This window comes from Sapajus apella, unplaced genomic scaffold (genome assembly GCF_009761245.1).
Source record: "Sapajus apella isolate SASKATOON/1434 unplaced genomic scaffold, GSC_monkey_1.0 scaffold2, whole genome shotgun sequence".
NCBI classification, from domain to species: Eukaryota; Metazoa; Chordata; class Mammalia; order Primates; family Cebidae; genus Sapajus; species Sapajus apella.
Window position 1 is genome coordinate 51,473,750 of NW_022436942.1, and position 24,406 is coordinate 51,498,155.

A 24,406-nucleotide genomic window follows, 5' to 3' on the forward strand; every position below is an offset into this window, starting at 1 on the left:
AAAAAAAAAAAAAAAAAAAAAAGGTAAAAATAATATCCTTTAAATTATGTATATTTGTCACAATTTTAATTTTAAAAAAAATTTTAAAAACCTAAGTATGTATTTTATTGCAGGCTTAATCACACAGACAAAATAATTATTTTAAGTATTTAAGAATGCAGAGTTTTGACTACATATCCTTTGACATATAGCATAAAGCCAAAAAACACTGCTAAAAAAAGAAACAGTGACATCAATTCAATAATCTTACCAATAATATTCATATTGTTAATTTTAAAGCCATTTATGTATATTTTAGCAAAAAACAGTTATGCTAATGTTAAGAGCCAAGATATTCAGTATAAGATAAAAAGATATAAATATAGAATCAAATAAGTAAAAAACCATTTTATATCTTAAATTTGAATTCATATTTTGCTTTTTGCTTTTTAACAATAATTCTTATCATTCAAAAACTTAAAAGCAAAGGCAACCCAAAAGCAAAGTGCACCTTAGTCCTTATAAGATGATCTCCAACCATCACTCCACTCTCAAAGAAATCAGAAACATATTATTGTGCCAAAAAGCAAGGAAGCATTTTGAACACAAATAAGGTCCTGTCAAAATGACAAACATCACCTTGAAGGTACTCCCACTAGCTAAAGCTGAGATCATTTTCACATCAACAAATAACACTGACTGCAAATGATTGATATACACTAAATATATATAAATCCATGAGTTTATGAAACATATATAAATCCATGAGTTAGTCAACTGATCTTTGACAAAGGAAAAAAGGCAATACAATGAGAAAAGATAGTTGTTATTGTCTGAATGTCCCCCACCAAAACTCATGTTGAAATTTAATTGCAAATGTAATGATATTGAGAAGTGAGACCTTTAAGAGGTGACTAGGTCAGGGGAGCTCCACCCTCATGAATGGATTGCCATTATTGTGAATATGGATGAGTTATCACAGGAATGGATTTGTTATAAAAACAAGCCCTATCTCACGCCTGTAATCCCAGCACTTTGGGAGGCCAAGGCAGGCAGATCACCTGAGGTCAGTAGTTCAGGACCAGCCTTGGCCAACATGTTGAAACCCCATCTCTACTAAAAATACAAAAAATTAGCCAGGTGTGGTGTCAGGCACCTGTAATCCCAGCTACTCGTGAGGCTGAGGCAGGAGAATCACTTGAACCCGGCAGGCAGAGGTTGCATTGAGCCAAGATTGCACCGTTGCACTCCAGCCGGGGGACAAGAGCGAGACTTCATCTCAAAAAAATAATAATAAGCTCTCTGTCACACCTGCTCTCTTGCCCTTCCTAACTGCTATGTTATGATATAGACAGGATCTTACCAGAGAAAGGTGCCATGTGCTTACACTCCCCAGCATCCAGAACTGTGAGCCAAATAAACTTCTTTATAAATTACCTAGTATGTGAGATTCTGTAATAGCAGCAAAAAAAAAAAGGGGGGGGGAGTGCTAAGACAACAGTCTTTTCAACAGATGGAAATGAAACAATTAGACAGCCACATGCAAAAAAAAAAAAAAAAAAAAAACCCTAAACACAGACCTTATACTCTTCATAAAAACTAACTCGAGGTGAGGCATAGTGGTTCATGGCTATAATCCTAGCAATCTGGGGGGGCAAAGGCGAATCACTTGAGCCCTGGAGCCCAAGAACAGCCTGGGCAACATGGTGAGCCCTGTCTTAATAAATTTAGGCTGGGCACAGTGGCTCACACCTGTAATCTCAGCACCACGGGAGGCCCAGAAGGGTTTGGATCACCTGAGGTCAGGAGTTCAAGACCAGCCTGGCCAGTGTGGAAAAACCCTGTCTCTGCTAAAAATACAAAAATTAGCCAGGCCTGGTGGCAGGTGCCTGTAATCCCAGCTACTCAGGAGGCTGAGGCAGGAGAATTGCTTTAACCCAAAATGTGGAGTTTGCAGCGAGCCAAGATCATGCCCCTGCACTCCAGCCTGGATAACAGAGCAAGACTCCATCTCAAAAATAAATAAATAAGTAAAATTTAAATTTAAATTTAAATTTAAAAAAATTAACAGCCGGGCACAGTGGCTTATGCCTGTAATCCCAGCACTTTGGGAGGCCAAGGCGGGCGGATCACAAGGTCAAGAGATAGGGGCCATCCTGGCATACATGGTGAAACCCCGTCTCTACCAAAAATACAAAAATTATCTGGGCATGGTAGCCCAAGCCTGTAGTACCAGCTACTGGGGAGGCTGAGGCAGGAGAATTGCTTGCATCTGGGAGGTGGAGGTTGCAGTGAGTTGAGTTTGTACCCCTGTACAAACTCAGCCTGGCAACAGAGTGAGACTCTGTCCCCCAAAAAAATAATTAACTCAAAATGGACCACAAACCTAAATGTAAAACACAAAACTATAAACCCTAGAAGATAACACAGGAGAAAATGACTAAGCTTTGTCAATTTTTTTTTTTTTTTAGATAGAACACCAAAGGCACAATCCATGAAAGAATAAGCTGGACTTCATTAAAATTAAAAATGCCAGCTCTTTAAAAGATATTGTCAAGAGTAAAAAGACAAGTCATAGACTAGAGGAAAATATTTACAAAAGACATACCTGATAACGGACTATTATCCAAAATATACAAAGAACTCTTTAAACTCAACAGTAATATAATAAACAACCAAATTAAAAAATAAGGCAAAGACCTTAATACAGATATCTTTAAAAAGAAGATATACAGATGGCAAATAAGCATATGAAAAGTTGCTCCACAGCATACACCATCAGGGTAATGCAAATTAAATCAATGGGATACCACAACACACCTAGTAGAATGGCCAAAATTCATAACACTACCACCACCAAATGCTGACGAGGATATGGAGAAGCAGGAACAGGAATTCACTGCAGGTGGAAATACAAAACGGCACAGCTACTTTGGAAGACAGTTTGGCACTTCCTTACAAAACTAAACACACTCTTATATACAATTCAGTAATCACACTCCTCGGTATTTACCCAAGTGAACTGAAAACTTCCGTCCACACCAAAACTTGCGCACAGATGTTTAAAGTAGCTTTATTCATAACAGCTAACGCTTGGAATTGACCAAGACGTTTTCCAGTGGGTGAATGAATAATTTACTAGTACATCCAGACAATATAATATTCTCCAGGGTTAAAAAGAAATGAGCTATTAAGCCATGAAAAGACAACGAAGAAACTTAAATGTATACTAATTTAAATATGAAGTGAAAGAAGCCAATCTGAAAATGCTACATACTGTATGATTCCAACTATATGGATTTCTGGAAAAGGCAAAACTATGAAAAAAAGTGAAAAGATCAATGGTTGCCAAGAATTAAGGGGAAGGGAAGAATGAATAGACAGAACACAGTGGATTTGTAAGGAAGTGAAAGTGCTCTGTATGGTATTATAATGATAGATACATAAAAATTTGTCCTAAAACCCACAGAATGTACACTACCAAGAGTGAACCCTACTGTAAACTGCAGACTCTACATGATAATGATATATCAATGTAGGTTCATGAATTCTAATAAATATACCACTCTAGCGGGGAATGTTGATAATAGGGGAGTCTATGCATGTATGGGGGAAGGAAGTATATGGAAAATCTCTGTAACCTTCACTCAATTTTACTGTGAACCTATAACTACTCTAAAAAGTAACTTCTGTTTTTCAAATATATGAATTTTCTTTTCTCAAGAAAAAGAAAATCAAAAGAAAACTAAGCAAACCTCAGTGATGACTATTGCAATAGCCAGTGTACCAACTCTTAAACTTAGTAATCAAAGAAAAACAATTTAGTATTTATCCTTACTAAATTTTTTTTAGTAAAACAATTTAGTATTTATCCTTACTGTTGAGTTTGAAGGGTTCTTTATATATTTTGGATAATAGTCCATTATCAGGTATGTCTTTCTTTTGTAAATATTTTCCTCCAGTCTATGACTTCTCTTTTTACTCTTGACAATATCTTTTGAAATAGCCCTGGCTGATGTTTAAAAGTTCTTTACAGAAAATTTTCAGTTAACATATGTAGAAGCAATGAAAGATTTAGAGATCATTTTGCAAATACTGCTGAAATCTAACCCAAATGATATCATAAAATCTTCTCTGAATGTTCTCACTCAAATAAGAAATCTTTCCACCCTTTAAACTCGACTCTGTCCCTTATTTATATTTCCTCTTACAGCACTTACTCATAATACAAGGAAGAACAAAGTGGTGTCAGTGGTAGTTTGTTATGGTAATTACCATCAATGAATCAGGCCTATGTTTTCATGCCCTTGTAATTCTCTTATGTAATCCTCCCCTACATAAACTCTGGACTAGCCATGAGATTTGCCTTGTAGCAGCAAATGAGATACAAGCAGAGACTTGGGAGATGTCTGTCTGCACGATGGGATTTGTCCTCTTGCTGGAAACTCCTCTGCCACCACATAAACCCAGACTAGCCTTGGACACATGTGACCCAATGGATAAAACTAGCAATATGAGTGAAGGTACCTTAGATCATCCATTCTGTTTTCCACCTTATTTTCTTTTTATAGATTTGGTGAGTACAAGTGCAGTTTTGTTAGACCGGCATATTGTATAGTGGTGAAGTCTGGGCTTTTAGTGTACTCACCACCCTAATAATGTCACTGTGTACAGAATAGGTAATTTTTCAACCCTCACTCTCCTTCCAGCCTCACCCTTCCCCCATTTCCATCTTTATGCTTATCTGTATCCATTGTTTAGCTCCCACTTATAAGTGAGAACATGCAGTATTTAACTTTCTAAGTGATTTCACTTAGGATAACAGCCTCCAGTTCCATCCCTGTTGCTATAAAAGATATGATCTCATTGTTTTTTATGGCTGAATAGTATTCCACGGTATATATAAACCACATTTTCTTTATCCAATCATCTGTTAATGAACATTTAGGTTGATTCCATGACGTTGCTATGGTATAAAGCACCATGATAAATAGCCATGTGCAGATATGTCTTTCTTATACAATGATTTTGTTTTCCTTTGGATATATACTCAGTACTGGGACTGCTGGATTGAATTGCAGTTCTGTTTTTTTGTGACAAAGTATCGTTCTTGTTGCCCAGGCTGGAGTGCAATGACACAATCTCGGCTCACCACAACCTCTGCCTCCCGGGTTCAAGCAATTCTCCTGCCTCATCCTCCGGAGTAGCTGGGATACCAGGCATGCACCACCACACCCGGCTGATTTTCTATTTTTTAGTAGAGACAGGGTTTCCCCATATTGATCAGGCTGGTCTCAAACTCCCGACCTCAGGTGATCTGCCCGCCTCGGTATCCCAAAGTGCTGGGCTTACAGTCATGAGCCACCGTGACCAGCCCTGTATTTAGCTCTTTGAGAAATCTCCACACTGTTTTCCACAGAGGCTGTACTAATTTACATTCCACCAACAATGTATAGGCATTCTCTTTTCTCCACATCCTTACCATCTGTTTTTTGGTTTTTTTTTTTATTTTTCGTAACAGTCATTCTGACTGATGTAAGACGGTATCTCGTTGTATTTTTAATTTGCATTTCTCTGATGATGAGGGATGTTGAGCATTTTCTCATGTTTATTGGTCACTTGTATGTCTTCTTTTGAGAAATACCTGCTCATGTCCTTTGCTTTTTGATCGGCTTATTTTTTCCTTATTGCATTCCATGTAAATTCTGGATGTTAGTCCTTTGTCAGATGCATAGTTTGCAAATATTTTCTCCCATTTTGTAGGTTGTCTGTTTACTCTGTTGATTATTTCTTTGGCTGCGCAGAAGATTTTTACTTTAATTAATTCCCATTTTTCTATTTTTGTTTTTGTATTTGCTTTTGAGCTCTCAGTGATAAACTCTTCACCCAGCCCAAAGTCCAGAAGAGCGTTTCCTAGGTTTTCTTCTAGAATTTTTAGTTTAAGGTTTTTTTGTTTGTTTTTGAGACAGAGTCTTGCTCTGTCACCCAGGCTGGGGTGCAGTGGCGTGATGTTGGCTCACTGCAACGTTTACCTCCCAGGTTGAAGCAATTCTCCTGCCTCAGCCTCCTGAGTAGCTGGGATTACAGGTGTGTGCCACCACACCCAGCTAATTTTTGTCTTTTTAGTAGAGACATAATTTTACTATGTTGGCCAGGCTGGTCTTGAATTCCTGACCTCAGGTGATCCTCCTACCTCATCCTCCCAAAGCACTGGGATTACAAGTATGGACCGCCACATCCAGCCTAGTTTGAGGTCTTACATCTAAGTCTTTAATCCCTCAGTTATCTTCTGTATATGGTGAGAGATATGGGTCCGGCTACGTTCTTCTGCATATGGCTAATTTTCCCAGCACCATTTACTGAATGAATTATCCTTTCCCCACTGCATTTCCCTACCTCCACCACACCCTTGGGTCTCCCTCTACCACTCACCCACCAGCCCAGGCCTCGAGGGCCTCTGATCCTGCCGTCACTTGCCCCTCGCCCTGCACTCAAATGCCAGGCCCGTCATCAGAAGCCCAGTGCAAATTTTTGTCAACTTCATCAAATATCAGTAAGTTATAAGTATACGGCTTTTTTTTTCTGGGTTATCTATTCTGTTCCATTGGCCTGTGACTATTTTTATACCAGTACCATACTGTTTTGTTTACTGTAGCCTTATACCATAATTCGAAGTCAGGTAATTTCATGCCTCCCACTTTGTTCTGCTTAGGATCACTTTGGTTATTCACACTCTTTTTTGGTTCCACATGAATTTTAGAATTGTTTTTTCTAATTCTATGAAAAATGATGTTGGTAATCTGATAGGAATTGCACTGAGGTTGGGCACACTGGCTCACATCTGTAATCCCAGCACTTTGGAGACCAACGTGAGAGGATCACTTGAGGCCCAGAGTTCAAGATCAGCCCCTGGGCAACATAGCAAGACCTTGTCTCTACAAAAATATTTTTTTTTTTTTCTTTTTGAGGAGTCTTGCTCTGTCACCCAAGTTGGAATGCAATGGCGTGATCTCAGCTCACTGCAACCTCCGCCTCCAGGGTTCAAGCAATTCTCTCACCTCAGCCTCCCGAGTAATTGGGAGTACAAGCGCGCACCCCCACAGCTGACTAATTTTTGACTTTTTAGTACAGATGGGGTATCACCATGTTGGCCAGGCTGGTCTCCAACTCCCAACCTCAGGTGATCCACCCGCCTCAGCCACCCAAACTGTTGGGATTACAGGTATGAGCCACCATGCCTGGCCCAATAAAAATACTTCTAAAATTAGCTGGGCATTATGGCATGTGCCTATAGTCCCAGCTATTGAGGGCACTGAGGCAGGACTGCTTGAGCCCAGGAGGTCAAGGCTGCAGTGAGCTATAAATGTGGCACTGCACTCCAGCCTGGGCAACAGAGTGAAACCCTTTCTCAAAAAAATTAAAAAAAAAAAAAAAAAAAGCCCAGAATTGCATTGTATCTGTAGATTACTTTAGGCAGTATTGACATTTTAATGATACTGATTCTTCCAATCCATGAACATGGGATGTATTTGTGTCATCTGTGATTTCTTTCATCATCTTTTCACTGTTCTTGACTTCATCATATCTGCTTGATCATTACTGGTATATAAATATGCCACTAATTTTTGTACATTGATTTTGTATCCTAAAACTTTACTGAAGTCTTTTATCAAACCTAGTCTTCTCTAGATATATGATCATATCATCAGCAAACAGAGTTAATTTGACTTCCTCTTTCCAATTTGAATGCCTTTTATTTCTTTCTCTTGTCTGACTGCTCCAGCTAGAACTTCCAGTACTATGCTGAATAGGAGTGGTGAAAGTGGGCATCCTTATCTTGTTCCAATTCTTAGAGGAAATATTTTCAACCTTTCTCCATTTCATGTGATGTTAGCTATGGGTCTGTTGTGTGTGGCTTTTATTATTTTGAGGTATGTTCTTTCTATGTCTAGTTCGTAGATTTTTATCATGATGGGATGCTGAATTTTATTGGATGTTTTTTCTGCATCTATTGAGTCCATCTTTTTTTGTTGTTGTTGTTAAGTTTTTAAGTTAAAAAAGAAACTGGAAAGCTAAATGACAACTGCCAATCTGCTTTTGATGTTATTTGACAATAACATCTACAACTTTAATGAGCAACACCGAATACAGTTGCCTATTATTAAATTATTAATGCTAAATTGAATGTAATTCCTATTCAACTTTTCTTTCAAAGTGGTCTCTAAGAGCTCATCCTCCCTATTGCACTTGACTCTAGCCCTCTCCAAAATTTCTCAAGTGTAGACCAGGCACAATGGTTTACACCTGTAATTCAGGCACTTTGGCAGTCTGAAGTGGGAGGACCACTTGAGGACAAGAGTTTGAGACCACCCCGGGCAACATACTGAGATCCCATCTCTACCAAAAAAATTTTTTTTTTTAATTAGCCAGGTGTGGTGGTGTGCACCTATAGTTCCAGCTACCTGAGAGGCTGAGGTGGAAGGATCATTTGAGCACAGGAACTAAAGACTGCAGTGAGCTATGATCACAGCACTGCATTTCAGCCTGGGCCTTGTCTCTAAAAAACATAAAAGACAAATTTCTCAAGTCCCAGCACACAATATGCTTCTGCCTCCTGAGTCTTTCCTGCCTAACCAACTAGCACACAGTACTACACCACACCAAAGAAAGGGGTCAGAAGCAAACACCTATCTAAATGCAATTGATTTAGTGCTCCAAAAACCAAAGTCCATCCAAATCTAGACACAGTGATTCAGAATATGGAAGTTGGAGTCACACAGGTCACACAGACCTATAATTGACAACTTCTAGTTTAGCCATTTAGAAACTTTGTAAATTTACTTCTCTAAGCCTGAAATTCCCATTTGTAAAGTGAAACTAATAATGTCACCCTCACAAAATTGTTGTAAAGATTAAATAAATAATAAACATTAAATGTTTACATTAATGCCTGGCATTATGGTAGATACACTGTAAACAGTAGATACATATTATTATTAAGTACACCTCTCTGCACAAATAAGACCTAGAATCAAAATGTAAAAGCTGTCCAGGCACAGTGGTTTATGCATGTAATCCCAGCACTTTGGGATGCTGAAGTGAAAGTTTAACTTGAGCCAGGAGTTCAAGACTAGCTTGGATAACAAAGTAAGACCCCATCTCTACAAAAAGAGTACAAAAAATTAGCCAGGAGTGCTGATGTGAGCCTGTAATCCCAGCTACTAGGGAGGCTAAACCAGAAAGATCACTTAAGCCTGGAAAGGTTGAGGTTGCAGTGAGTCATGACCATGCTACTGCATTCAGCCTAGACAACAGAGAAAGAACCTGTCTCAAAAACAAAACAAAACAAAATAAAACAAAAACAAAATGTAAAAGTTAAAAGGTACTCAGAAATCATTTGGTCCAATGGCAATCACTTCATACATGAAGCAACTGAACCCTAGGAAGAATAGCTGGCTTGCCTGACAACACTCTGCTATCTAATGGTAGAGTGGTAGTTAACACTTAGGTTTCTGGGATCTCAACTGATATTCTCCCTACAATCTCAAAATGTTTCTTGTTCATCTCTCTAATACCAATTAAGACTAACTTCTCTAATCTCTACTTCTTCATTAATAAACTATAGGGACAGGATGAGTTCACACAGGTCCTTCTAGCTCCAAAATTCTCATTCTGTGATTCATTTGGAGCCATAAATTGGCTGACTTAAAAATATGTCAAACATATTTCCAATATCTGTATATGCTTAGTTTTCTTATGGTCATATTTAAAACTCTAAAACTTAAGTTACTAGTTACATCAAAATAATTTGCCTCTCACAAGCAACCAAGTCAGTAAGAGACTGAGAGCATTAGAACTCATTATAGATAAGTTCCTAGTACCTAAATTGGGTTTACAGAAATCATAGAATTAACTTAATATTAAGTGAAATAATAGAAGTTTTAAAAATACTCACCATATGATTAAAATTGACTTACACATTTTAGGCAAGTTTAAAGCATGGGGTGTTTTGATTCATCAAATATGAAAAGACAAATACAAAAACATACCAAAATAAGGGTTAACAGTCTACTTTAAAGAAGAAGCCACTTTTCATTTTATTTAAGTCTTAAACTTACTTAATGGAACAGGGAAATGTACTGACAATAAAATTTCTTGAACAGAGCATCTGTGGATCATGCTCAAAATCATGGACTATGAAACGATCTTAAAAATCTGTTTGATGGCTGGGCACAGGGGCTCACACCTGTAATCCCAGCATTTTGCGACGGCCAAGGCAGGCAGATCACTTGAGGCCAGGAGTTTGAGAACAGCCTGGTCAACATGGCAAAACCCATCTCTACTAAAAATACAAAAACTAGCCAGGCATGGTGGCGTGTGTTTGTAGTCCCAGCTATTTGGGAAGCTGCGGCACGAGAATTGCTTGAACCTTTAAGGCAGAGGTTGCAGTGAGCCTAGATCGCACCATTGCACTCCAGCCTGGGCAACAGACTGAGGCTCTGTCTCAACAACAACAACAAAAATATGTTAGGTAACACTTTATAATCTAACAGAAATTTGAATCTACTGGCTTTAGATTCCCATTATAAAAGATATACAGAATATCAGTTTTGAAGAAGTAGGCCACAAAATTCATAAAATTAAAATGCATCCTGAATATAATCATTTTCTATAATGCAAAAATCATAAAAGAGGCTATCCAATAGTAGATGACTGTCATAACTTGGGTTCCCAAGGAAACATACTCTGAAACTGAAATCTGCATATAAGAGGTTTATTGGGAAGTAATCTCAAGAACAACACCTGTGTGGGCAGAGGAAGCATGATTGGCTAGAGAGAGAAGTTGAACAGTACTGAACAGTAACACAATTGCAACAGCAACCTCAGTGAATCCTAAGAGTTCTAAAGCTGGGACAGTCTTTCATATAAGGCCCTAATAAGGCAAAGCATATCTTCCACATTAATCAGTAATTAAATGCAGGCTTCTTCCAGGAAGAAGACATAATCTTGGGTGCTTCTTTCTACAAGGGCAAGTCTGAGAAAAAGACGCAATTATGAGCCTTTAGCAGCCATGACTCCAGGCAGCTAAAAGAAGGTGTCTCCATCCTGAATAGGGATCTAGGTGTCACACTATAATAATGTACCTTACTTGCCTTTGAAATATCACAAAGGGCTATACACTGGAGGGACAAAGATCTTAGTAAAGAAGGAGACCTAACATCTTCTGGAGCCTACTATGTGGCAGCTGCTGTGATAGTCATCTTACATAAGTTACCAAATTTTATCACTGAATCCTAAATTCCTGAAGATACTTGATTTTTCTAAGCAAAGGTGCTGGAAATTAGGGTAAAAGGTATCAGGATTTGTTATATAAACACACCTAAAATGCTACTTTGGGGCTGAAATGAACTGCAGACTCAACATCCGGGTTTTTTTCTTAGTTTTCAACTAAAACTTTTATCAGGAAGAGCATTTTAGAGATCACCTAGCTGAAAAGCACAGTGGATCACATCTGTAATCCTCAGCCCTTTGGGAGGCTGAGGCTAAAGGATTTCTTGAGCTTAGGAGTTCAAGACCAACCTGGGCAACATAGTGAGACCCCCACTTCTCTACAAAAAATACAGAAAATAGCTGAGTATGGTGGCATGTGCCTGTAGTCCCAGCTACTTGGGATGCTGAGGCAGGAGAATCTCTTGAGCCCAAGAAGTTAAGGTTGCAATGAGCCATCAAGACTGTCTGAAAAAAGAAGGCCGGGCACGGTGGCTCATGCCTGTAATCCCAGCACTTTGGGAGGCTGAAGCAGGCAGATCACCTGAGGTCGGGTGTTTGAGGTCAACCTGACCAACACGGAGAAACCCCATCTCTACTAAAAATACAAAATTAGCTGGGTGATGCAGGAGTGAACAGCTACAGCTGGGTCCCGTGTTTAGGCCTGTGAATTACAAACTAAAACATGATTGATTAGCTGCACAAACCGACACTAAGCAGACATACAGTGTAGTTATGAGATAAAGAGTACTTGAAGGACTTGAGGTAATCAGAGTTTCAACCCAGCCAAAGACTCAAAAAACCATAGATTCTGAGTGTGCAGAAGCCATGGTATTAAGAAAAAAAACTAGTGCAGAGAGTAAGAAAATTATTTAACAGCAGAAACAAGGATGCAAACAGGTGAACCGAGTCCTTTAATAGCTAAACCCTACAGTGAAAAATCTATAAAGCCCTGTCACAGAGCTCCCAAAGAGCACTGCCTTAATCCCGCAAAGCCTTCCAGTAAAAATGTCTCAGAGGCTCAGCCCAATTTTGGTCCTAGATTTCTATGAAATTCTACCTTTCTTTATTGCAGAATGTATCCTTATAACCATTACTAACCTATTTGAGCTAACCTAATATTCTTTACTCCTAGAACCAAATGAATTTAATCATAACCATTATCACTGTTACAGAGGCATGGTAAAGTTTATTTCTAGAAGAATGACCTACATACAAAAGGTGTGTTTCATGGTGCCACAACTCCTAGAAGATAGAATATTACCCCATCCCCAACCTTGGTTGACTAGACCAGCACTGGACACTTGACCCAGAGGAAACAACTCTATTGGTCATCCAGAGACCTATGCGTGACCTGACAAGAAAAGACGAGAAGAACGTTTTAGATTCTTCTCTTGGGATTTTGGAAATGAGACACTAGGCCAGTTGGCTATACAAAGTTAATGTGAAAGGCATGTGGAATCATGTCAGACGGCCATTGAAATGCTGGCCAGACTTAGTAAGCAGCAGCAAGAAGAGGAATAGGCACAGAGAAGTGGAGACAAGAAGCCAGTGGTCCCTCAAAGAGTGTGAAACAGAGAAAAGAGCTGCCTATGTTCCTGACACATTCTAGATTCTACTCTCCAGAGACCCAACTAGCTATACAGTAATTCCAGACCTTGGATCACTATGAAACCTTACAATAAATCCCCCTTTCAACTTAAACTAATGTGAGGAGATCTGTAATCCTTGAAAATAAAGTTATTAACCAGGCACGGTGGCTCACGCCTGTAATTCCAGCACTTTGGGAGGCCGAGGCAGGTGGATCACGAGGTCAGGCGGTCAAGACCATCCTGGCCAACGTGGTGAAACCCCGTCTCTGCTAAATATACAAAAATTAGCTGGGTGTGGTGGTGTGCCTATAGTCCCAGCTACTCTGGAGGCTAAGGCAGGAGAATCACTTGAACCAAGGGCGTGAAGGTTGCAGTGGGCAGAGATTGCGCCACTGCACTCTAGCCTGGGCGACAAAGTGAGACTCTGTCTCAAAGAAAAAAAAAAAAAGAAAAAGAAAAAGACAATAAAGTTATTAGAAGATGGTCTAAGAATGACAGATTACATTAATGCATTTAATATTTTAATACATTAATGCATTTAATATTTCAATACTTTTCATGTAGTCTGTACTCCATTTCTATTCCCTTACTTCCTAGTCATTCATTTTCCACTATGACTCTCTTGAAACTGAAACAGGTATGACCCAATTGTCGCATTCAGTGGGCACTTCTCAGTCCTTATTTGACTCACTTCTCTTCCAACATTTACACATATCTAACACCCGCCTTTACTTGTCTTCTAAGTGCTAGACCTGTATTTCCTCCTGCCTACTTAACATCACTGGGAAGTCCAGACCTCTGGTTCACATTTATCTTCCCCAACCTTTTCCTCCTCCTCCATCCTAAACCTTGGTCTATTCCACCACCCTCACAGCTACCCAAACTACTCACAAGTCAACAAGTTATATCAATTCTATCCCTCTTCTTGAAAATCAGTTTATTCTCTCTCTATCCCCAAAACCGCTGCCTGAATTCAAGCTTTCATTATCCCCTAGACCAAAGACCAGAGGTCCAGAAATTCTGATTCACTTGAGAAGCTCAAAAATCTGGCTTGTTTTAAAGAATTCCAAACGATTCCAATATGCACGATTGTAAGAACTACAATAGTTTCCTTTGTTTTTCTTCATGATTTTAAGAACTACAATAACTTTCTTTTTTTTTTTTTCTTTTTTTTTTTTTTTTGAGACAGAGTTTCACTCTTGTTGCCCAGGCTGGAGTGCAGTGGCACAATCTTGGCTCACCGCAACCACACCTCCTGGGTTCAAGTGATTCTCCTGTCTCAGCCTCCTGAGTAGCTGGGGCTACAGGTGTGCACCACCATGCCAGGTTAATTTTGCATTTTTAGTAGAGATGGGGTTTCTCCATGTTGGTCAGGCTGGTCTCGAACTCCCGACCTCAGGTGATCTGCCCGCCTCAGCCTTCCAAAGTGCTGGGATTACAGGCGTGAGCACTGCGCCCGGCCAAGAACTACAATAAGTTTCTAGCTGATCTCTCCTTAATGAAGTAATCCTCTCTATAGGACCAACAAGTAGGCAATATATATTACTGAAAAACTATTAGGTATCAAGCACCATGTTAGACTGAAACATACAAAAAAAAGGACAACAAAATCTTTACCCTAAGGGAGCTCACAGTCTAATAGAAGTCAAATAAACAAATTATAAAAGCAACATAAATTTTCTAGAGATATGTAATATAATATCTGTTACATAATAAGTGTTTTCTAGAGATATGTAATATAATATCTATTATATAATAAGTGTTTATTAAACGCTGGAAACCCTGGTGAGTGCTTCATGAACATTATTTCATTTAATCCCTCATTAGCACTGTGAAGTAGATATTACCTTCAACTTATAGATTAAGCAATTAAGGTCTCAGAAAGCTTGAAATTTTGCATAAGTTGTTACCTCGTGAGTAAAAAAAGCCCAGTACTTAAATAATGGTCTAATTCCAAAAACCTAGTATCATAATTAGTATAGGGTGCTTTGAGCAGAGGGAAAAAAGGAAGCAAATAATTTCTAGTGTCATCTGAACTGAGCAACATGGACAACTGAGAGAATGGGTAAATTGTGAGAAACACAATTAGTGAGAAACGGCAAGATCAATGCATATACACAGGGATATGGAGACAATCCTGAAGTGGGAGCACAACATAACGGCCTTTTGTCCCAATGTAAAAAGTCTACACATCTCCTATGGACACTGAGTTGTCACCAACATATTTTAGGCAGAAGAGTGACTCAACTGATTTGTTTATATAAAGATTATCTCAGGCATGGTGGCTCCCACCTATAATTTGGGAGGCTGAGGTGAGCAGATCGTCTGAGGTCAGGAGTTCAAGACCAGCCTGGCCAACATGACGAAACCCAATCTCTACTAAAAATACAAAAAAAAAAAAAAAAATTAGTCAGGTGTGGTAGTGCACACCCATAGTCCCAGCTACTCAGGAGGCTGAGACAGGTGAATTGCTTGAACCCAGGAGATGGAGATAGCAGTGAGCAGAGATTGTGCCACTGCACTCCAGCCTGGGTGACAGAGCAAAACTCTGTCTCAAAATTAATTAATTAATTAATTAATTAAAATATAAAATAAAGATTATCTGGGAGAAGTATTTTGGGAGGGTTTTCCTTATTACAAATTTGATAACTTTAAAATTATCTGTGGCTCCTTACTGTCTACAGTATAAGGTCCAAAACCCTTCAAGCTACCTGTTGCAACCACCCCATCCACATGCAGAAATATTCACAATCCCCCTACTCTATACTAAACTATATCATGCTTTTGGATTTGTCTAGTTCCTATCCCAAAATGCCCTTCTCTCCATTGTCCCTCCTTGCCTGAGTCACTTCCATCCTCTGCAAAGACTTCCTCAATCTCTATTCCTTGCCCTTCCATACCACACCCCCTCTCTGCCACATAGTTACTTTTTCTTTTGTGCTTACAAACTCTTCTTCTGTGTATCTATCACAAAACTTAATCACGTTGTTTTGTAATTATCTGTCTCCTCCATTAAAACTCAGCAGGTTTTTTTGTTGTTGTTGTTCTCAAGAGTGTTTTATCTCCAGGCCCCGCACAGTAGTTAGCACAGAATAAATGGTCGGTAGTACATAAAACGAACATAGTTAGCACCTATGTTCTAAGTCCTCATCTACCAAAATATAAATAAAATAAATAAAAGGAGATAAAAAAATAAAACTAGGAAGTGATAAGAAAAGTGTTCCTTAAAGAAATTTGGAGTTTATAATTATAACAACACCAAAATACCATTATAAAAATTAGCCAGGTATGGTGGTTCTTGCCTATGGTCCCAGCTACTCCTGAGGCTGAGACAGGAGGACCACTTGAGCCCAGGAGGTAGAGGCTACAGTGAACATGATGGTGCCACTGCACTCCACCTTGGCTGACAGAGCAAGACCCTGTCTCAAAAAAAGAAGAAAAAAAAAAAAACCCACCAAAAACAATAAAACACCAACATTAGCAGCAGCTAACACTTATACAGAGGTTACTATGTGCCAGATACTGCTGCAAGACTTTTACACATATTAGTTATCTAGTTCTCAACTCTATAAGGAGGGTATTATTATTACAGCTATTTTACTGAGACACAGAGAAGTAACTTCTCCAAAACTACACAGGTAGTAAAATGGAATAGGATACAAACCCAGGTAGTCTGGCATCAGAGTTCACGTTCTTGGCTACTAAACATTATCGCTTCAGCTCAAGCAAAAGGCCACTGGGAATGGAGAAGAAAATTGGGTACCAGCCTTGGTTCTTTCATTTCTTAACGTCATCTTTATTCTTAGTTCTAGTCCTGGTTCTTTAATATCTTAATCTCTTCTTTATTCCTAACATGCTAAAATAAAAAAAAATAAAAAACAAAAAAACTACTCAAAAAGAAAATAATTCCATTAGCTGTCACTTTCTAAAATTCACTTCAATAAATTAGTAATACTTTTTTTTTAGGAAATTAATGTTTATTTTCAAATTATTAATATATATTTTATTGTGTTTTAGGTTTTGGGGTACATGTGAAGAATATGCAAGACTGTTGCATAGGTACAAACATGGCAATGTGGTTTGCTGCCTTCCTCCCCATTACCTATAACTGGTATTTCTCCCCATGTTATCCCTCCCCAACTCCCCACCCCCCACTGTCCCTCCCCTAGTTCCCCCTCAACAGACCTCAGTGTGTGATGCTCCCCGCCTGTGTCCATGTGTTCTCATCGTTCAACACCTGCCTATGAGTGAGAATATGTGGCGTTTGATTTTCTGTTCTTGTGTCAGTTTGCTGAGAATGATGGTTTCCAGGTTCATCCATGTCCCTACAAAGGACACGAACTCATCATTTTTGATGGCTGCATAGTATTCCATGGTGTACATGTGCCACATTTTCCCTGTCCAGTCTATCATCGATGGGCATTTGGGTTGGTTCCAAGTCTTTGCTATTGTAAACAGTGCTGCAATGAATATACGTGTGCATCTGTCCTTATAATAGCATGATTTACAATCCTTTGGATATATACCCAGTAATGGGATTGCAGGGTCAAATGGAATTTCTATTTCTAGGTCTTTGAGGAAGCGCCACACTGTCTTCCACAATGGTTGAACTAATTTACACTCCAACCAACAGTCTAAAAGTGTTCCTATTTCTCCACACCATTTCCAGCATCTGTTGTCTCCAGATTTTTTAATGATCGCCATTCTAACTGGCGTGAGATGGGTATCTCAATGTAGTTTTGATTTGCATTTCTCTAATGACCAGTGATGATGAGCATTTTTTCACGTTTGTTGGCCTCATACATGTCTTCTTTTGAAAAATGCCTGTTCATATCCTTCGCCCACTTTTCAACAGGCTTGTTTTTTTCTTGTAAATCTGTTTTAGTTCTTTGTAGATTCTGGATATTAGCCCTTTGTCAGATGGGTAGATTGCAAAATTTTTTTCCCATTCTGTTGGTTGAAATTAGTAATACTTTCATCAAACTTAGATGTGCAACTAATCTGGAAAGCCTTTCTGACATTTAAGACCAGGGCCCTCTTGCTGGGTGTTCCTGAGGCACCCAGCATTTGTCCTTCCTAGAACTCGTTCAATGGTATAGTTGTATGACTCCCTGAACAATTCCACTCTCTTCCAATGGACACTAAGCTCCACAAAAATTCATGCCTGCTTTACCCATCATTGTCTGCACAGCACACAGGAGGCCCACAACAGATGCCTTAAAAAAAAAAAAAAAAAAAAAAAAACTAATCACAGTAAGTTACTTTTTTCTTTTCTTTTTTTTTTTTTTGGCAGGGTCTCACTCTGTTGCTAGATTATAGTGGTGCAATCTCGGCTCACTAAAACCTCTGCTTCCCAGGTTCAAGCAATTCTCCCACCTCAGCCTCCCAAGCAGTTGGAGCTACAGGTATGCACCACCATGCTCAGCTAATTTTTGGATTTTCTGGCAGGGACAGGGTTTCACTACACTGACCAAGCTGGTCTTGAACTTCTGACCTCAGTGATCTGCCCACCTTGTCCTCCCAAAGTGCTGGAATTACAGGCATGAGCCACTAAGCCAGCCCATAATAACTTATAATACTTAAGAAATGGCAACAAAGTTTACAAGCTGCCTAAGGTACTACATGTTGATTATCTTTCTAACCATCAAGTCCTTTAAATTCATGTCTTGCTTCAAAGAACTATTAAGTAAAATATTCAGTACATACATATTAGAGCTACTTCATTTTGGTTTTGTCTTTTTGTTTTGTTTTGTTTATCCCCAGGCTCTTTCAATCCGCAGACAAACATCTTAGTGAAAGTTAGTGAAAAAGAAAAAGGAGCAGGAGGAGGAACAGAAGCCGGAGAACCAGAAACCAAATTTCTCTAATATATCCTGAGACTTATTGATGATGTTCAAAGACTTTGAGTTCTAATGGACTGTAAGCACTTTGTCTTTTCTTCTTTTAAAAAATGCTATTTAAAGGACACTATTCAGACGAAAAGAAGATAAGAATGGTTAAACTGAAAAGGTCATCTAAAAACAAAATGTTAAAGGCATGCCACATAATTTTAAAGCACAGAGTCAATTTCAAAGAAATCTCCAAAATAGCTTTAATGTTTTGTTTTGCGGGGTTTTTTTTTTTTTTTTTTTTTTTGAGACAGAGTCTCGATCTATTGCCCAGGCTGTTGTGTCTTGGCCCACTGCAACCTCCACCTTCTGGGTTCAAGCAATTCTCCTGCGTCAGCCTCCTAAGTAGGTACGATTACAGGCATGCGCCACCACATCGGCTAATTTTTGTATTTTTAGTAGAGACAGGGTTTCACCATGTTGGTCAGGCTGGTCTCAAACTCCTGACCTCCTGATCACCCACCTCAGCCTCCCAAACTGCTGGGATTACAGACGGGAGCCACCATGCCTGGCCAATGGCTTTAATCTTATACCTTAATATCTGTGCTGAGAAATAAGATTAGCAGGGTAGGGTAAAATAAATGGTTGCCATGTTACACAATTTAAAGATTCCAGTCATACTCGCTGGTAAATACCACCAGTTAATAAAATATATATTCTACCTTCTCAACAAGTAAAATATATCACCAGATTTATTTAAGATATTTATCAAAATGATCCTATTAGATATTCAACATTAACACTGATCCAACTACAAAATAACAGCTGAACTTCTTTAAAGGGACTCTCACAATTTGGTCTTTAGCCACCAAAGCTTCATGTCTTACTAATCGCTACATAGCATCTCACTTTCTAAGCTTCATTGTTCATACTCCCCACAGTACTATCTACGCCTTTTATGACTCCCTGTCTTTGCATTTGCTGTTCCCTCTGCCTGTCATGCCCTTCCCTCTTTTGAGCTGTGAATATGCCTCCTTCCTGAAGCTTTTCCTAATTGCCCTAACCTCCTCCCACAGAGTAACTCCTGGGTCCTCTGTCCTCTTCATTATTCTATTATGTATCACGATCATTACTTTTAAATGTTCACCTCCCAAACAGTCTGTGAGTTCTAAAGGGAGGACTCATAGCTTAATGAACTGTTTCCCAGCCCTTAGCATAAAGCCTGGCATTTACTGAAACTCAATCTAAATACACTGAATAAAAGAAAGTTAACTAAACTGTGAGAAACATTTCAAACTTTCCTATTAAACAGTTAATGCATTTAACACAGTGATTCTCAACCAGACTCAATTTTGCCCCTAGGGGATATTTGGTGAAATCTGGAGATATTTTTGGTTGTCACAACAACGGGGAAGGGATATAGGGGAATGTTACTGGCATCTAGTGGGGGTAGATGCCAAGGATGTTGCTAACATCCTACAATGCACAGGGCAGCCTCCCACAACAAAGAACTATCCAGTCACAAATGCCAACAGCGCCGATGTTAAGAAACTCAGTTGTCAATTGACTTATTCGGATGTGATGATTCAATATCACATCTCTGCAATAAACACGATCAATTTCAAGTCTGTCGTTTCATCTGAAGTGTCTTTAACAGTTGATAGGTACACACCAAAATTAAGAATGATCTTCATATAATCTCGATGCTTAACTTTAAACCAAGCATCCCATATTTCTGAAAACCAATCTATAACTGCAGAAGCCACTCTTAAATCAGTAAACACTTTTATTTGTAAACTTCAAAGCAAACCACAGGCAAACTAATTTTCACTTGTAGAACTATGACAGAAACACAGTCTGAGACATGAGGTAATCAGTTCTTCCAGGTCTGATAAAAGAAAAATCTCCTAAAGCCTGCAAGTAAATCAGGCACAGATGTCTTTACTGCTGAACTAAGGAAGTGATGGGAAAAGTAAAGAACATGCCCTTGCTACTTGCCAAAATCATCGCTTACCGAGATTTCAAAACTGACAAAACCACTACAAAATACAATTAAATGTCAATACAGGGTGTCAGATAAAGAAGTTAACTATTTCTCCCTCTAGTAACTGACCAAGTTTCGCATGACTTTATTATTTCAGGAGAAAGCAAGGCAGAAGCAAGAGCACTCCCCTCCTATCTACTGGATGACTCAACTCTCTTCCGCACATGCCTCGGCTGAATCCTACAAATTCAGTAATTTCTTTTGTCCTTTCAACTAGTTATCCTGCTCACTCGGTAAAGAACTCATGGGCTTGGCATCTACTTTTTAATCATTTATATTGTGTTACACTCTATCAGCCTCAAAAAGAAAGGGAAAAAGCTATACAAAAAAAACAACAACAACCTTTAATGCTTGATAGGTACAATAACTCTTATAGAAGAGATGTGAATTATGTTATTGTAGTAACTGATTCCTAAATGATAAACCTACAGCTTTCCAATGCTCTAATCTTTCTAACCTCAAGGTTTTTCGGGTTTCAGAGTCAGCACTGGCAGAAACTAAGTGTGTACCACTTGATCAAACTTACTGCGGATTTAGCCGTAATAAGGTAATGGGCTTGGACAGGAAACGCATTTTTAATTAAAAAAAAAAGTTTCCAACAGTGAGTAACATCTTGCTTCTCGGCTGACTTTGGCAGTGTCAGTCCCACGACTGGGCCCAGGCTAGGCCAGGGCTCACCACACCACCCTCCAATGTGGTCCAGAAGGGAAAGCGGAGCCGTGTGGCAGGTGCGCGTCGTGTCAATTTGGGGGGCACTGGGAGCGCGGTGGGTGGGGAAGGGCGAAGCAAGCCGCCCGCAATCTCCCACGGAGCGTTCCCCAGGCCGGCAGGCGGCCGGCCGGCCAGTCCCACTGGCACCAACTCTCCATTTTCATTCCCACTCCCCGATCCCGGGAGGAAAGCGCCGGCACCACACCCTCCAGCTCGCAGCCCGCACGCACGGACGGGGCCCCGCGCCGGAGCGGACGCCAGGCCTGGACGCGCGGGGCCACCGGGGCTCCGCCTGCCGCCCCGCCGCGCCGGCCCCACCCGCCCTCCCCGCCCCGGGCCGGGCGACCGAGGCCTAAGCGCCTGCCGGGCTGCGGGGCCTAGGGAAGGAAGGAGCCGGCGCTGAGGAGGGGCGCCCGCGCTGCGGCCCCGGACTCCGGCTGTCCCGCTCACGTGCTGCCGGAAAGACGGTTTCACTCTCTTACCCTCTGTAAAATCCTCCTCAACATGGTTTAACCACCACCCGGCGCCGCCGCGGTGACTCTCCGGACCCTACGCGGGGCCACTCACTACTCGGGGTGCGCGGGCGGGAGGGGCTGGGCCGGGAGGGGACCGGGAAAGAGGCCGGGGCGAGGCGGTGGCGGCAGCCTCTCGGGCGGCCCCGACTTCCCCACAGGCGGCGAGAGGGAGCGCGCGAGATAGAGCAAGCGAACGACGAGGCAGCCTGCGAGCGCCTCCCGCCCGCCCGCCGGGCGGCCCCCAGTAACTGACAGCTGGGCGGGCCGCCCGCGACCGCCGGGGGGCGGGCCCTCTGCCCCGCCCCTCGCCTGTCCATCCGCGGGAGGCGGGGCTGGAAGGGGGGCTGGGCCGGGCCTGGAACCAATCGGAAGCGGTGGCAGCGTGGGCGGTGTGTGACGGACAGGCGGCAGGACGCTGGCGCCGCCGCTTCTTCCGGCAGGCTGGGGGACGCGGCGGCTGCAGAGCGCACGCCCAGCCTCCGTCAGAGGGCCGCGTCCGCGCGCCGACCGCGTGCGGGCTACTGGGAGGCGGGCGGAGACCCCTGGGGCCTGGCCGGGGGGTGTCTCTCCCTAACCCAGTCGGGAGGAGGGGACGGCTTAAGCTGTTTTGTAAAATGTGTCGGGGTGACCCTTCCCGCGATTGCTCCCAGCCCCGGACATGGTATTAAGCCTGAGCTAGATCCTCGTTTCTGCTGGAAACGCTGACCCTATCTCTTAGCCCCTGGGTTGAAGCCGACTAGCGATCGCAGGCGTGCCTAACTGGTCTGTTGGGCTTCCCTGCCCTTTTCCAGGTTTCCTTTCTCTGCTCCCTTCTTGCGTCTAATTTCAGCCAAAGAGAAAGCAAAGATTTAGGAAAGAAGGGTAGAAAGAAGTTGGAATTTGAATTGGCAAGAGAAGTTTAAGGTTGTCTTTTCTGGATCAAAACAATTTTTAATATAATAGGCTGATGTTCACGTGTTGCACTTTCTCTTTCTAAAGCCTGTGCTTGACCTAATCTCCTAAGGAATTATAAGTCCGATTCTGATAATAGACATATGAAGTAAATTGTCATTAATGCCTCCGTTTTACAGATTAAGAAAAAAATGAGGTCACAGATAAATACCGTGCCAAAATGAAATGGACTTGGAACTGACCTCCAAGCAGGATGTCATTATTTAACTCAAAAATCACAGCTCCTGCGTCCTTCCATTCTGCCAATATTCACAAGCCAAGAGGCTCAATTTGCACTGTAGTAGGAAAAGCCTTTAATGTTGCTTGAATAGGGAAGGAGAGGGAATAGTGGAACTAACCTTGCTGGGGGTGGGGGGGAGCAAACCAACTAAACACTGAATGAAGCCTATGAAACAACGAATGGAGTGCTTTTTGGAAAAGAAGCAGCAAATTAAATATTTGCAAATGAGTTAATAGTAAAATGTTTTGTAAAGTGCAATGCCTTATATAATGTAATATGATTTTTTTTTTTTTTTTGAGACGGAGTTTTGCTCTTGTTACCCAGGCTGGAGTGCAATGGCGCGATCTCGGCTCACCGCAACCTCCACCTCCTGGGTTCAGGCAATTCTCCTGCCTCAGCCTCCTGAGTAGCTGGGATTACAGGCACGTGCCACCATGCCCAGCTAATTTTTTGTATTTTTAGTAGAGACGGGGTTTCACCATGTTGACCAGGATGGTCTCGATCTCTTAACCTCGTGATCCACCCGCCTCCGCCTCCCAAAGCGCTGGGATTACAGGCGTGAGCCGCCGCGTCCGGCCCTGTAATACGATATTTCTATCCCAAATATATTTCGTTTTTTATTATGTGTGTGTTTCAATGCTGCAGTAGAACAGTCATGCCTACAGCTAGTATATTAATAATCACTAGTGATAATGCTCTCACAAACCACATACTTTTCCATCTTTCTAAACATGAGTTGCTTTATTTCCAGACAATATGGAAAACATTCTCAGTGACATGGGATGATAAAAGTAACTTTTTGGCCGGGAGCGGTGGCTCACACTTGTCATCCCAGCACTTTGGGAGGCCAAGGCGGGTGGATCACCTGAGGTCAGGAGTTTGAGACCAGCCTGACCAACATGGAGAAACCCTGTATCTATTAAAAATACAAAATTACCTAGGTGTGTTGGCACATGCCTGTAATCCCAGCTACTTGGGAGACTGAGACAGGAAAATCGCTTGAAGCCAGGAGGTGGAGGTTGCCGTGAGCGAAGATTGTACCATTGCACTCCAGCCTGGGCAACAAGAGTGAAACTTAATCTCAAAAAAATAAAAGTGATTTTTTTTTCTCTTTTTGGTTTGTTTTTCAAAAATTAGTTTAGAGTCAGGCACACTGGCTTATGCCTATAATCCCAGCACTTTGGGAGACAGAAGCAAACAGATCTCTTGAGCCCAAGAGGTTGAGGCCAGCCTGGACAACATGGCAACAGCTCGTCTCTACCAAAATAAAAAATAAAAAAATTAGCTGGGTGTGGTGG

General features: G+C 41.0%; 1 protein-coding gene and 1 long non-coding RNA gene across 3 annotated transcripts in view; both read right to left on the reverse strand.

Annotated features, from left to right (window-relative positions):
- Positions 1-22,209, reverse strand: part of EEA1 (early endosome antigen 1) — a 160,773-nt gene extending 138,564 nt beyond the window's left edge. For both annotated transcript variants that reach the window (XM_032297585.1, XM_032297576.1), the window contains exon 1: positions 21,905-22,209. In XM_032297585.1, coding sequence (XP_032153476.1) covers positions 21,905-21,928 — 24 coding nt within the window. In that variant the 5' untranslated portion in view covers positions 21,929-22,209. The remainder of the gene's footprint in view (positions 1-21,904) is intronic.
- Positions 3,830-10,860, reverse strand: LOC116564502. Its single transcript, XR_004274931.1, has 3 exons — positions 10,847-10,860; positions 6,908-6,914; positions 3,830-4,345 (listed from the first exon to the last, which is right to left on the reverse strand). It is a non-coding gene; the product is annotated as an uncharacterized LOC116564502 (long non-coding RNA).
- Positions 22,210-24,406: the final 2,197 nt, after the last annotated feature.